General features: G+C 39.7%; 1 protein-coding gene across 2 annotated transcripts in view; it reads left to right on the forward strand.

The window, feature by feature from the left end:
- The window catches only part of ecel1 (endothelin converting enzyme-like 1), a 59,612-nt gene extending 48,657 nt beyond the window's left edge, over positions 1–10,955 (forward strand). For both annotated transcript variants that reach the window (XM_032545872.1, XM_032545873.1), the window contains 4 exons: positions 3,983–4,048; positions 5,225–5,320; positions 7,991–8,067; positions 8,195–10,955. In XM_032545872.1, coding sequence (XP_032401763.1) covers positions 3,983–4,048; positions 5,225–5,320; positions 7,991–8,067; positions 8,195–8,294 — 339 coding nt within the window. In that variant the 3' untranslated portion in view covers positions 8,295–10,955. The remainder of the gene's footprint in view (positions 1–3,982; positions 4,049–5,224; positions 5,321–7,990; positions 8,068–8,194) is intronic.
- The last annotated feature ends 2,168 nt before the right edge of the window (positions 10,956–13,123 follow it).

Below are 13,123 nucleotides of genomic sequence, written 5' to 3' on the forward strand. Positions count from 1 at the left end.
ACGCAGGGGGTCTCGGTCTCGGGTGGAACGCAGGGGGTCTCGGTCTCGGGTGGAACGCAGGGAGTCTCGGTCTCGGGTGGAACGCAGGGAGTCTCGGTCTCGGGTGGAACGCAGGGAGTCTCGGTCTCGGGAGGAACGCAGGGAGTCTCGGTCTCGGGAGGAACGCTGGAGGTCAGGGTCTCGGGAGGAACGCTGGAGGTCAGGGTCTCAGGAGGAACGCTGGAGGTCAGGGTCTCAGGAGGAACGCTGGAGGTCAGGGTCTCAGGAGGAACGCTGGAGGTCAGGGTCTCAGGAGGAACGCTGGAGGTCAGGGTCTCAGGAGGAACGCTGGAGGTCTGGGTCTCGGAAGGAACACTGGGAGTCTCGGAAGGAACACTGGGAGTCTCGGAAGGAACACTGGGAGTCTCGGAAGGAACACTGGGAGTCTCGGAAGGAACACTAGGAGTCTCGGAAGGTGCGCCGGCTGGAACGCCGGCTGATTCGGCCTCGGGTGCGCCGGCTGGAACGCCGGCTGATTCGGCCTCGGGTGCGCCGGCTGGAGGTGAGCCGGAGCGGAGCCTCGGGGCCGGCTGCGGAGGCGAGCCGGAGCGAAGCCTGGGAACCGGCTGCGGGGGCGAGCCGGAGCGAAGCCTGGGAACCGGCTGGGGGGGCGAGCCGGAGCGAAGCCTTGGAACCGGCTGCGGGGGCGAGCCGGAGCGAAGCCTGGGAACCGGCTGCGGGGGCGAGCCGGAGCGAAGCCTGGGAACCGGCTGCGGGGGCGAGCCGCAGCGAAGCCTGGGAACCGGCAGCGGAGGCGAGCCGCAGCGAAGCCTTGGAAACGGCTGCGGGGGCGAGCCGCAGCGAAGCCTTGGAAACGGCTGCGGGGGCGAGCCGCAGCGAAGCCTTGGAAACGGCTGCGGGGGCGAGCCGGAGCGGAGCCTGGGAACCGGCAGCGGGTCCGGAAAGCGACGAGGGGCCGGGTCTGCCGGCGGCTCACGTCGCTGTCTCCGAGCTGGCAGCGGAGGTGGTAGCTCCGGAAAGCGACGAGGGGCCGGGTCTGCCGGCGGCTCACGTCGCTGTCTCCGGGCTGAACGCGGAGGTGACGGATCCGGAAGGCGACGAGGGGCCGGGTCTGCCGGCGGCTCACGTCGCTGACTTCCCGGACGGAGGAATCGACGGGGGCCGAATCCGGGGGGTGCCAACACCAGTCTTGTCCCCCGGAATAGCTCCCGCTGCAGGTCGGCGAGGGCTTCAGTCAGCTCCCTCTCCTCCCTGCCGGATCTCCGCCTCGGTCCGCTCCGCCTTTTGGGAGGGAACCTCACTCCAGCTGCGTCCATGTTGCGCAGCCTCACCGTTCGGTCTGGTCGGGTCCTTCTGTCATGAAGTGCGGGTGGTGTTGGTGGTGAGGCAGAGGCAGCGGACCCAGGTTAGATGAATTATGATGATGATTTAATAATAAATAGGTCCAGTAACACGGCAGCTCGCACAGAGACACACCGACGACGAACAGACTAGACATTGACGTAACATTGACGAGGACCCGACGAGGAACAAAGAACACAGGTGGAGTTAAATACACGGGAGGGTAATCACAGAGACGAGACACACCTGGGAACAATCAAGGGGAGGACAGGACAACGAAGAGACTTACGGACACAGAAACTCTAAATAAACACAGAAAAACACAGATCCTGACAAAATGGCTTGGTAGTGGCAAAATCTTATTCTGCGGCTTCAGTATTTTTAGATGCTTTTCAATATTTTGGGTGATAAAGACGTTCATTTCAGAAGTTTTAAGTGTTTTATCAGCAACAAAATTATGTACACAGTCAAATTACAGTGTTGATCCTTCTCCCTGACTGGCGTTGATCTAATCTTTTTTTTATTATAGTAGTTTCATGAAAAATAATTAGAGATTCTCAATGGAGTACAGATCTGGGAACTTTTCCAGTAGAGGGGGGCGAATCGATTCAAAATATTCATAATATTGATACCGAGTCTATATCAGTATCCAATCAGTACTGTCATAAGATCGATACTGTAGTTTCAGATCCCCTCTTTAAATTTTACATTATTTTTGTATTGTATTTTCTCAACTCTGCAGTAAAAATAATTTTGCTTCAATTTGCTCTCATGACAATTTTTTGTACTTTTTTAAATTAGAAAACAACGCACTGTTAGTTTTGTCTTTCTATTGGTTTTCTTTATTGTGTTAATGTTATTGAAGTGTTTTTTTAGACACTAATAATCTTTATCTGAATTCTGTCCTAGGTTTTACCAAAATATTTAAAAGGAAAAACCACAGTTTGTTTGAACATATATCATATTTGAATAACAAGTATCGGTAACGGTATGGGCGATGCTGGCTCTGAGTTTGCTTGGTTTCAGATCGGCATCAAAATATACAGTACCGTAACCTCAATTTTCCAGGCAACTGGTCCCAAATATCAGTTTTATTTGAGCTTCTTAGTGATCACTTTTTTCTTGTGACACCATGTTCTGTCATGGAAAATATTCAGACATCACTACATTATATTGATTCTCAGGATTTGAGCCAATCTGCAGGTTCCCATGGACAGTTTTTTACTAATTACATTTTTTAATTAACTGAATTCAGTTGTATTTAGTTTAACTAAACTGAATCAGACTGATCTGGCCTACTTCACATTGAATTGTATTCAACATAATGAAGAGTTTTGGTCAGAGGACTCAATGCTGGTTGCATGACAGCCTCGCTTCTGTCAGTCTGCCCTCTTACTTGATAAAGTACTATACAAATGCAGATAATTTCCTACTATAAAATACATAAGTATTCAAAAATGCCATTTAGAAAGGATTTGTCCACTTTAGTACGTCTCACAGGGGTTCAGTCCGTTCTTGATATTTTTATTGGACACGACATGGTTTATGATGCCTTGTTGTAAACAAGATGTCTATCTGAAGGCCTTCATTTCAATTTCTATTCAGACTATGCTGAGCAAGCTCTGCACTGGTGGGAACACACTGTCGTAGTGGGGTCATCTGGAAGAAATGGTTCTGAACTTTTTTTTGTTGTTGCTCCACTTTTTGATCATCTTGAAAAAGTTGTATCCCATGTTAAATTCGTAGCAGCATTTTCTTTATATGCAAGACCTTTTTTGTGAAGTGGTGAAGGCTTAACATTTTTTTCTAAAGGTTACTATTGTAAGCAACTATCATTATCATCAGCTGCTCATTCCTACTTAGGAATGTCTCCAGCTGTCAACGTGTGAGAGAAAGTGTAGCCCATGAGCAGATCTGCGACGTGAACCCATGATCTTGCTGCTAGGCAACAGTGCTGCCCCATTCCTAACTGAAGGTGCTGATGATGCTTTAAGGATATCTGTTCTTTTCATAGCAATCTATCAGTGATTAGTTTGATAAACTGAATTCAGCTGGACTGTCTTACAGCTACATTTCTGCTTTTGATTAAATTCAAGTTAATCGTTAGCTCACTATTTTTCACCTGGGTAATGTGGGGTTTTTGTTGTAAAATGAATGTTTTTAAATAAATCTCTGACTTAGAATAATTTGAAATGCAAACATCTTATAAATCTAAGCATCTAAAACACTATTAAGCATTTTAGCCATGACTGCATGAAGTCAAAGCTAGGAAATAAAACAGGAAGTGGTTCCAAGAAATCACAATATTTGTCCAACTAATATGATGACACATAACAAAAGAGCAATGTCCAATTTATGGCATCGTTTTAAAATTGCAAAATCAAAACAAAAATAACTGCTAGCTGTTTCATCCTGCTTCCAGATGTAGCTACATGAACTTGACTCCATTGTACACAACATGAAGGTTTGACATGCAGAGTCAAAGTGACCTTTGACGTGAGTCATGCAAAATTTCAAGCCCCAGTGGAGCATTTACCGGTGTTTTGTAGCATAGATCTCCTGGCCGGAGTGAACTTGATATTACAGCCCTTTAAAAAGCTTTTTACTGTTTATTAATCTTCCGTCCTTCCTGTGTGTGCAGGTGAATGGCCGCCTGACTTTAGGAGAGAACATAGCTGACATGGGAGGACTAAAATTGTCGTACTATGTAAGTAAAAAAACTTTGCAGTTATAATTCAATTTTTCCCCCATAGCTTTCTGAACATTTCTTAAATCCTGTGTTTGGTTTGAATTATTCTTTATAAACCACCCTAGTTTGTTTTATTAAATGAGTAAAAGCTGAACTGCACTAAACTCGAGATAAAAGATCTGATTTATTTCAATTTCATTCCTTCAATATTTGAGTTTCCTTAGAAAGACAAATGTGGATCTTGTATAATTCTCTGAGAATATCAAGTCTCCACTGAACTGAGGAGTATTTAATGCTGGTAAATACAAAAGTTAATCTCCCTACAGTTACATAATTCACATATAGTGCCGTGCAAAAATATTCATACCTCTTTTTCCATTAATATCATAAACTCTTATGCCACTCTTTGGGATTTTATGTGACAGATAAACACAGAGTGGCACATTATTGTGAAGGAACTACAAATTTTTCAGAAGAATGGGGTGTATTTTTATTCATTCTTAATTACTTTTACACCTCTAAATAAAATCCAGCAACACCAATTGTCTGCAGAAGTTACCTAATTATTAAATCAATTCCACTTTTGAAGGATTTATTCTCAGCTTAATTGCTGCAGAGAGAGAATGCACCTCCAACTTTAAAAAATTGTGGTAAATGATCACAAGTAGTATTTTGTCAAAACTACTTTATTTATGTTTGCTTAACTTGGCAACTTAATAATCAGAATAAATTAAGTTGGATAAGCTAAATGTGATTCCTTGTGACTAATTAATGGGCCTGACAGGTTTGTTAGAGTACATTGGTGAACAAACGGCATTATGAAGATTTTTGAACACAATAAACAGGTCAGGAAAAATGTTGCAGAGAAGGAAGAGTGGTAAGAAAAAAGCAATAGTTAGGGAAAAAATGGCCGTAACAAACCCTCTTTGCGGTTTTCTAAAAGCCGTGTGGATAAGACAGCAAACGGGATACAAATACATCTCACACTTTTCTATTCACAATTCTGCACTACTTTGTACAGGTTCATCATATAAAATCCCAACAAAATAAAGTAGTATGTATTTTGTAGCATGCTTGAATATTTTCTGTTTTCTTACTTTACTTTGAAAAGTGAGGAACATTCTAACATCTAACCTGAAGGTTATTTGTTTTTCTATTTCCTGTCAATCATTATCCCTTCACTTCTCCTTGCAGGCATATCAAAAATGGGTGAGGGATAACGGTCCAGAGAGGCCCCTCCCTAAGCTAAAATACACCCACGAACAGCTGCTCTTCATAGCCTTTGCACAGGTGAGGAAGTTTGTCTGCGGCTCTGTTTTTCTTTACATTTACATATCAAATCATATCAGGTGCCACTCTCAGCTGGAGCTGGAAGGTAGAGGACAGGTTGTAGGTGTCACATACCAGCATTAGCTGATAGATACATTAAGTATTAGAGGGATTAAATCAGCAGAGCCTTGATGACAGCATGGTGTCTCCGAGTGCTAGACCACCCCTGATCCTTTTAAGTATTACAAGTCATCATTGAAATTCAATGGTTTCATTGAAATTCATAGCTTAATGTAACCGAGGCGGAATCTGAAAACACTTAAGAATGCAACGTGGTGTGTTTAGGCTCATTTTTTAAAACTCCTGCCCTGGGGGAAGTGTTATGAAAATCAGGAATATGTGCTTACATTCATTTGAAATGTCATATGCAAGTGTGAATAAAACGCTTGAGGCGATGCAATCACCTCGAACAAAATGAATCCGACCCTCCAACCTGCACAGCAGACCGACACACGTGTCTTTTAAACATAAGACTTATTAGGTGTAACTGTAAAACCCAAAATAAGTAAAGAGAAATGTGATCATTACAGCATGAGGACTTTAAAAGTATTAATCACAAACAAATAGCAGGGTTTTATTCCATTTAATTTGTCATCACCTAAGAAACAGAGTCAGACCACACAGTTACTCAGTGTTCCACCACATCAACAATAGAAAAACGTGAACCTGAAAAAGCTGTATTAGATATTTTTTTCTGTCAACATTTCTGATCGCTGTACACAGAGGAAGATTAGAAAGTATTAGAAAAAGAAAAGAAACTTTTAAACTAATTATTTTTTCTGTCACAGTACCATGATCCTACTCTGAAATTTCTAAACATGAAAGCTTTACCGTTATAGCTAACCCTTGAGTACTTATTTGTTTTTTAATAAAGTGGCACAATTATTGGTATCCCTAAAATCCTTTTTAATATATATTTAAATATTAGATGAGCATTGTTTTCAAATTATCACTATTTTATGTTGATCAGAATTCTGAGATCGAAGTAGGATCTATTATTTCCTGACTTCCTGTTTCTCTGGGGTATAATTATGACATGACACAAAGACCAATTTCTCTCAGCTACTGGCTACTTCGCTGAACGATGACACTTATTTATCTTGCCACCATTCACAACATGTAATAAAGGTATAAAGTTGGCAAAACTTTTAACAGGTGAGTTTAGATGAGATTAAAGTTTAGTTTATAGGCATCAAACACCTCAGGTGGACGAGGCATGCATATTCTTTCAAGAAATAATGCTATTTTTGTTGATCCAACTCTATAAATAACTAGAGAGCATTTCAAAAACACATTTACAGTTTCGCCTCAGAGTGGGGTTTTTTGGGGGGATCGGGGGAGTTGACATGTAAAAGAACCCTAAAGATGCACTTTATAGTTGATCACAATTTGTTGACTTTGGCTTGTCTTCCAGCTTCAAGTACTGACCATAGATTCTCAGAGGGGTTAGGATCTCAGGCCTTTCTTGGCTATGGGTCTGAAGTTTGTTTCTCATCATGGTGCTTCATTTTGCTGGAAGATGCTCAAGATAATCACCTAATTGTTTCTGGATTGTTTCTGGTCTGCCCTGCTGGGCGTCTTTATCCCACTCTTCATTCAGCATTGTGTCAGGCTACCTCACAACCATGGTGGCTCTGCTGTTCTTGTACTTCCTGCAGAGTTTCAATCTTTAATTGATGTCTTTCTTAGTTGTCCTAAGCTGAGAAATCAATGTTCAATGTGTTAATATACAACTAGCCACTCTTCATATGTGACTGCCTTAACGTTTGTATGAACACTTCTCTCGTCAACTTTTTACTTGTGTGCTGTCTCGCTTCGTTGCACATTTGCTCAGCAAAACTGATGTTTAAAAGGCATAAGAATTTATCACGAATGCAGAAAAGCTGATTAAAACACCATAAAAAGTGGTTAAATAAAAGCACAGCAGAAAATATCAAGAAAAGCATAAAATGACCAGAAATACAGCTGCAGAAGCTCTGGTATTTTTTCTAATTTATTGTGATACAGGGATGCTTATAAGGTCAATGCAATAAAACTAACTGGAATTATATGCTGTATTCTTTTTATAGCTTTTCCATTTCAATTCTGTTCCAGCCTGTAGCTCTTGATATGTATATTTATTTTACATGATCACAAATAAAAAGAAACAAAGCTCGCACAATACAACCGACACAAAAGCTGTTGAAAGAGTGATGACATGGTGTTTGGAGCACTGACCTTTGACACCAAGGCATCACACTATGGCCACACAAGGCTAAAGAAAAATCCCCGGTGCGTTTTTATTATTTTTTTCTTTTAATTGCAGGATTCCAGTTTTTTTAATATTCTATGAGCAAAAGGTCTACACCTTAGAGTTCTCAGTTCATCCTTTTTCTGAATTGCCAATAAGCCGCCACATACTTTTTTTGAGATGGTCTCTTTAAAAAAGGTCTTTTTTAAAAATCAAGAAAACAGCTTGTTCTCTGTTGACAGCCAGTATGGTTGTTAAAGTTACTATTTAGAAAAATCATTCTCAAGTCAGACTGTGATTTAAAAGTCTTTCATCCTTTACTATGTTTTCTAGCTCCAAAATGATATAAACCCTTCAAGCCACTGTTGTGTTTATTTTGTTTTGGGGTTTTTTTCTGTCAGAACTGGTGTATGAAGAGAAGATCTCAGTCCATCTATCTGCAGCTGCTCACTGACAAGCATGCACCAGAGCACTGCAGGTGACATTTTTATTTAATTTTGGTTTTGAAAAATAATTCTACTATAAAACATTCATGACCAATGTGATGTTTTACACATTCCACATCACTTTTAACTTTATTTTATTCCTGTTTGCTTCCCCTGCAGGGTGCTTGGCAGCGTTTCCCAGTTTGATGAGTTTGCCCGTGTTTTCAACTGTCCCAAGGGTTCTCCGATGAACCCTGTGGAAAAGTGCTCTGTTTGGTGACCCAGTGACCCTCAATTTTCAAGATCCACACAAAACTCACCGTTTCTTCAGACACATCACATATTCCCGTAGTTCACCAGGGAGGAAACAGTGTTCAGACCACTGCCTATGGATCCACATCATCATCACCGTCAGTGACTGAATACCACTGGTCAAACCAAGCATGAGTCATGTGACTGTAGCTTGTGTACAAATATCATGTGATTATAAATATTTTTCTATGTTTACATTTATTTTGAAATCATCTATTTTTCTATTTAGCAAATATCTCATACATTATGTTTAGGATTCATAGAGTTTTGTTTCAGGTTAGGCATTATGTTTTCTTGTTTGTTTTTTGTATGAAAAAGGCTTATTTCATATGTAATGAAAAAACAGTCAACTTCGAGTAAATATGGATTTGTAGCATCTTAGTGCCAGCCAAACATTCAGGAAGTATCCATCTGCAGACGCCACTCTCAGGCTCACTACCATTTCCAGTTCATAAATTGTTTGCTCTCATGCCAGGAAATTAAACCTCATAGTAACCTTGCTGTGGCTAAATTCCTATTTTTATTATCCTCCAGAGAAAACACGTTTACATACACTATGAAAAGATGCGTATGCGTTTTGTTTGTTTTTTTCTCACTGTATGATGTTAAAGCTAACTGAACTTTTTCTGCTTTAAATCAGTTAGGATTAACAAACTTATTTCAATTCACTACATGGAAGATATTAAAGAATTTGAAGAAATATAGATGATGTCATCCGAGTTAAATGGAGGCATACGTATAAACATACTGTTCAGGAAGGAGACAGGTTCTGTGTCCAAAAGATGAGCGTAGTTTGGTGTAAAATATTTTAAAAAACCAGAAAAAAAGCAAACCTTGTAAAGATGCTGACTGAAGCTTGTAGGAGAGTCATTATCTGCTGTGAAATGAGTCCTGTACCAGAATGGGGAGAAAGGCCCTTTAGAGAGGAAGAATCCTCTCCAGAAGCAACTCAAAAAAAAATATTACAGTTTGCAAATGCACAGAGGGACAAAGATCTTAGTGTTTGGAGACATGTCCTGTGACCAGTGAAACCATCCCAACTGTGTACTACAGAGGTGGCACCATCATGTTGTGTGTATTATGAGACAAAGGCACTTCACACAATAGATGGCATTTTGTAGAAAGAACATCATGAGTAAAATCAAACAACATCTCAAAACCTCAGTCTGAAAGTTAAAATTTGGTAGCAAATGAGTCTTTCAAATTTACACTATACTGACAATTAGTTACAAAGTAAGTTAAGAACATTAAAGTTAAAATTTTGGAGTGGCTAGTAGAAATCCCTGATTTCAGTGGATTTGCAGACAGTTTAAAAAAAAAGTGTGTGGGTAAATAATAAGATATAATATAATATAATTGGCTAAAATTCCCAAAGTCCAAAAACATGACTGTTAGGTCAATTGGTCTCTATAAAATTCTCCCGAGGTGTGAGTGTGTGTGTGCATTATTATTTTGTCCTGTCTGTCTCTGTGTTGCCCTGCAACAGAGTCTGTCGCAGGGCAACCTGTCCAGGGTGTACCCCGCCTCTCGCCTGGAACATTAGCTGGAGATAGGCACCAGCACCCCTCCTCACCCAACTAGGGACAAGGGTGTACAGAAAATGGATGGATGGCTAAAATTCCACCAAACTATTGAGTCTCATGGAAAGAAACCCTAAAACAGTTTAAAGGCAATTCCACCAGATACTAAACAAATTCATGCTAACCTCTTATTTTAAAGTTTTAATAAAAAGTATTATAGTATTTAGCAAACAGAAATAATAATAATTCTGGTAACCGTAACTGATCTAAACAGAAAAGGGTTAGTCTAATTTAATAACAGTAAGAAAAAAAAGATGTTCTTTTTTACATTTGTATGTGAATGTGTTTCTATTCATGAACTAAAGAACTTTGAACGGATTTATCCTTTCCAACACAACAAAAGAAAATGACATAATGCGGATTGTAAGGCCCTGGAGTCGGGAACCTACAGTTATTAGAAAACATTGGTGTTTTCTCGCTCCGGGATTGGAATTTAATATGTGTTGCAGCGCTGCCCTCTTGTGGCCACGGAGAGCAATGGTCAGTGTTCAGCTCGTCTCGACTGTTGTAATTAATGTTTGCCTGCATTGGTCTTTCGTTACTGTGAGTGTTTGTAAGATTTTTTTTTTTTTTTTTGAAAAAACAAACAAAAACCTGTTGACTCATGCTGAGTACTTTTCTCAGGATTTGTAGCAACACGCAGCACCAAAGAGAGAAATCGTCTCTTCAGTCCATGCTGCCAAAACAGAAGAATTATTGGCGGTCACATGTTACATGTAACTCATCACAAAACCCAACTCCCTGTACAATAAAGTCCAACTGTAATTATAAAGAATCATACATTTGTACACAGTGTTACTTTTCTATGAAGAATTTGTTAATTTCAAAACAGAAGAATGATTAGATTCTTTGTACAGTGAAGAAGTATATCAGATGTAATGGTTGTTGAAGTGAGTGCATGTTTCCATCCAGAGCAGCGTTAAATCCTGATCGATTAACATGGAGGATCACACATGTGCTTCAGTGTACAGCTGCTAACAAACATGTGGCTGCTCTCTTTTCCTCTCTGTTGGTCGCTGTTTAATGTTCTAATAAAAACAAAGGCTCACTCACTGTGTACAGGTGGTTAAATAACTGCATTTTCATCCAGGTTCTCAAGCTCTGAGTGATGTGAACTAAAACACTTGGCTTAACATTGTCAGGCATTGAAAGTTCACCTCTCCCACTCTGCCTCTGGGTTGTTTACGACATGCAAAACCTGCCAGAAATCAATACAACACAACCTGTACAAGCTATGACTGTATGTTTTATACAACATACAGAGCCTTGCATAAGTTGTTACACCATGAACCGTTTTTATATTTTGCAACATTACAAAAACAAATTGCAATGTATTTGAGCTGGAGTGACTCTTTATTATTTTAACCCATGTTGCTAAGAATAATTGTGAAAAGTCCAAAAATCCAGCTAATATTTTTAAACATAAATAACATAATAAATGCAAGTTTGAGCAGTTTTATTCGTTGAACAAATACAAAAAATTTTGGGATCTATTTTTCTTGTCATTAGGTTGGAATCTTTTTAATATCATTTCTTCAAAAATAACATCCCATAAAAGAAAATTTATTCATCCTCTTCTCGCAAAGGTTTTATGCTTTGCCTTGTTATAAAACTGAAAAAAAATTAAATAAAGTGTTTGTTCTTTAAGAATGACAACATATTTCATGCTCTTCTGGATTAAAAATTATTCTGTTTGAGCAAAGTTATCAAGAGTATTCAATAAAGACAATAAAATAGCATTAACTTCATAAACATGTTCTCACTGTCGCTGTGTAACATCCCTCCTTTAAACACAGGCTTCCCACTGGCAGCTCAGAAGCAGTATTTAAAACAAATGCATTGATCGACTGATAATCAGTAAATGTCATCACTTTTAATAAATTAATAGATTTTCAAATTTGCCATTCTGTAACATTTTGTGTGAGCACAAAGATAACATGACACAATTTGCAATTGCATTACCTAATTTTAAACATTTAGTTATTTTTTATTTGTCACACCTTGCTATATAAATTTGCATGTTTGTTTTTTTTACCATGTATTGTAAACAAAGCAAAAGTTGGTAGAAAAAAGTCTTTAGTCTTCCAGCCTCCACTGATCTGTGTGCTGCATCAGAAAGAAGCAGCTCAGTCAGCACTATGGATTTTTAATAGATTGTGTGGAGGCATGCATATTTACACTGATGTGTAAATCACTCGGCAAATGATTCCCTACAAATAAGAGACCCGGTATGGAAGATTATGTTTGCAGAACAGTGTTTGGTGGCATAATTTCAATCTAAAATCACTGTCATTTTCTTAACCAGGATAAAACACCTGCGTTGTTTCCATGCTTGTGTTGAAATAGAAACATGACTGGTTTCTGTTTATGCTCCAACTAAAAACTTTTACCTATGGGAATATGCATCTCAGATCTTCTGGAAAATAGTCGAGAAATTGAGATTTAGGAAGCTGGTAGATCTAGAAAAAAATTGCTGGGTTTTTTCTCATTTTGATTGTAAAATTTCTCACATATCCTTAAAAAAAGTGTGCAGAATTAGAAATAATCTGATGCTCCCAGAAGCAGGTAAAATATGCCATCCTTTTGAAGTGGTATTTCATACAAAGAGGAAACCTGATGACTTTAACCGGGACTATTGCTACCTTGTCATTTTTCTTCAGTACTGAACACCAATCTAAAATCCTCCTCTTGTTTATCATTTTGTAATTAATCGGTCGGAGCCCATAACCAAATAAATGCAGATGTAGCAGCTCCCCAGCACTTGAATTACTCAGCCAGTCTCGACGGGTGAATTTAGCGCTTTATTTTTTTCTTTGATGAAGATCCACCATGATTATCACAGTCACCACAGTTACCTCAGTCACCGTGAAAACTAAAACATATACAAATATTAGAATACAAAACATAAACTTGCAATACAAACAACAAAACAAAACGTACCTCGCTGGTTTCACCGGGGAACACTAACTGTTGATAGGGTTAGGGGTTAGGGTTAGGGATAGGGATAGGGTAAGGGATAGGGTTAGGGCCACGGTCCGAAGTGGCAAAATTTTCCCATAGGCTTTGACACCGCCGTGTTCTGCCACTATGCCTAAGTGGCTGCAAGAGCTCATTTGTCACCTCGGTATTCATTTGAATGGGCCATTTGGGCACTTTTGGAGCCATATGGGTGCAGATGCAGTTCATGCAAAATCCCCCGGATGGAGCTCTTGTATTA

The sequence above is a fragment of the Xiphophorus hellerii genome, chromosome 18, assembly GCF_003331165.1.
Source record: "Xiphophorus hellerii strain 12219 chromosome 18, Xiphophorus_hellerii-4.1, whole genome shotgun sequence".
Taxonomy (NCBI): Eukaryota; Metazoa; Chordata; class Actinopteri; order Cyprinodontiformes; family Poeciliidae; genus Xiphophorus; species Xiphophorus hellerii.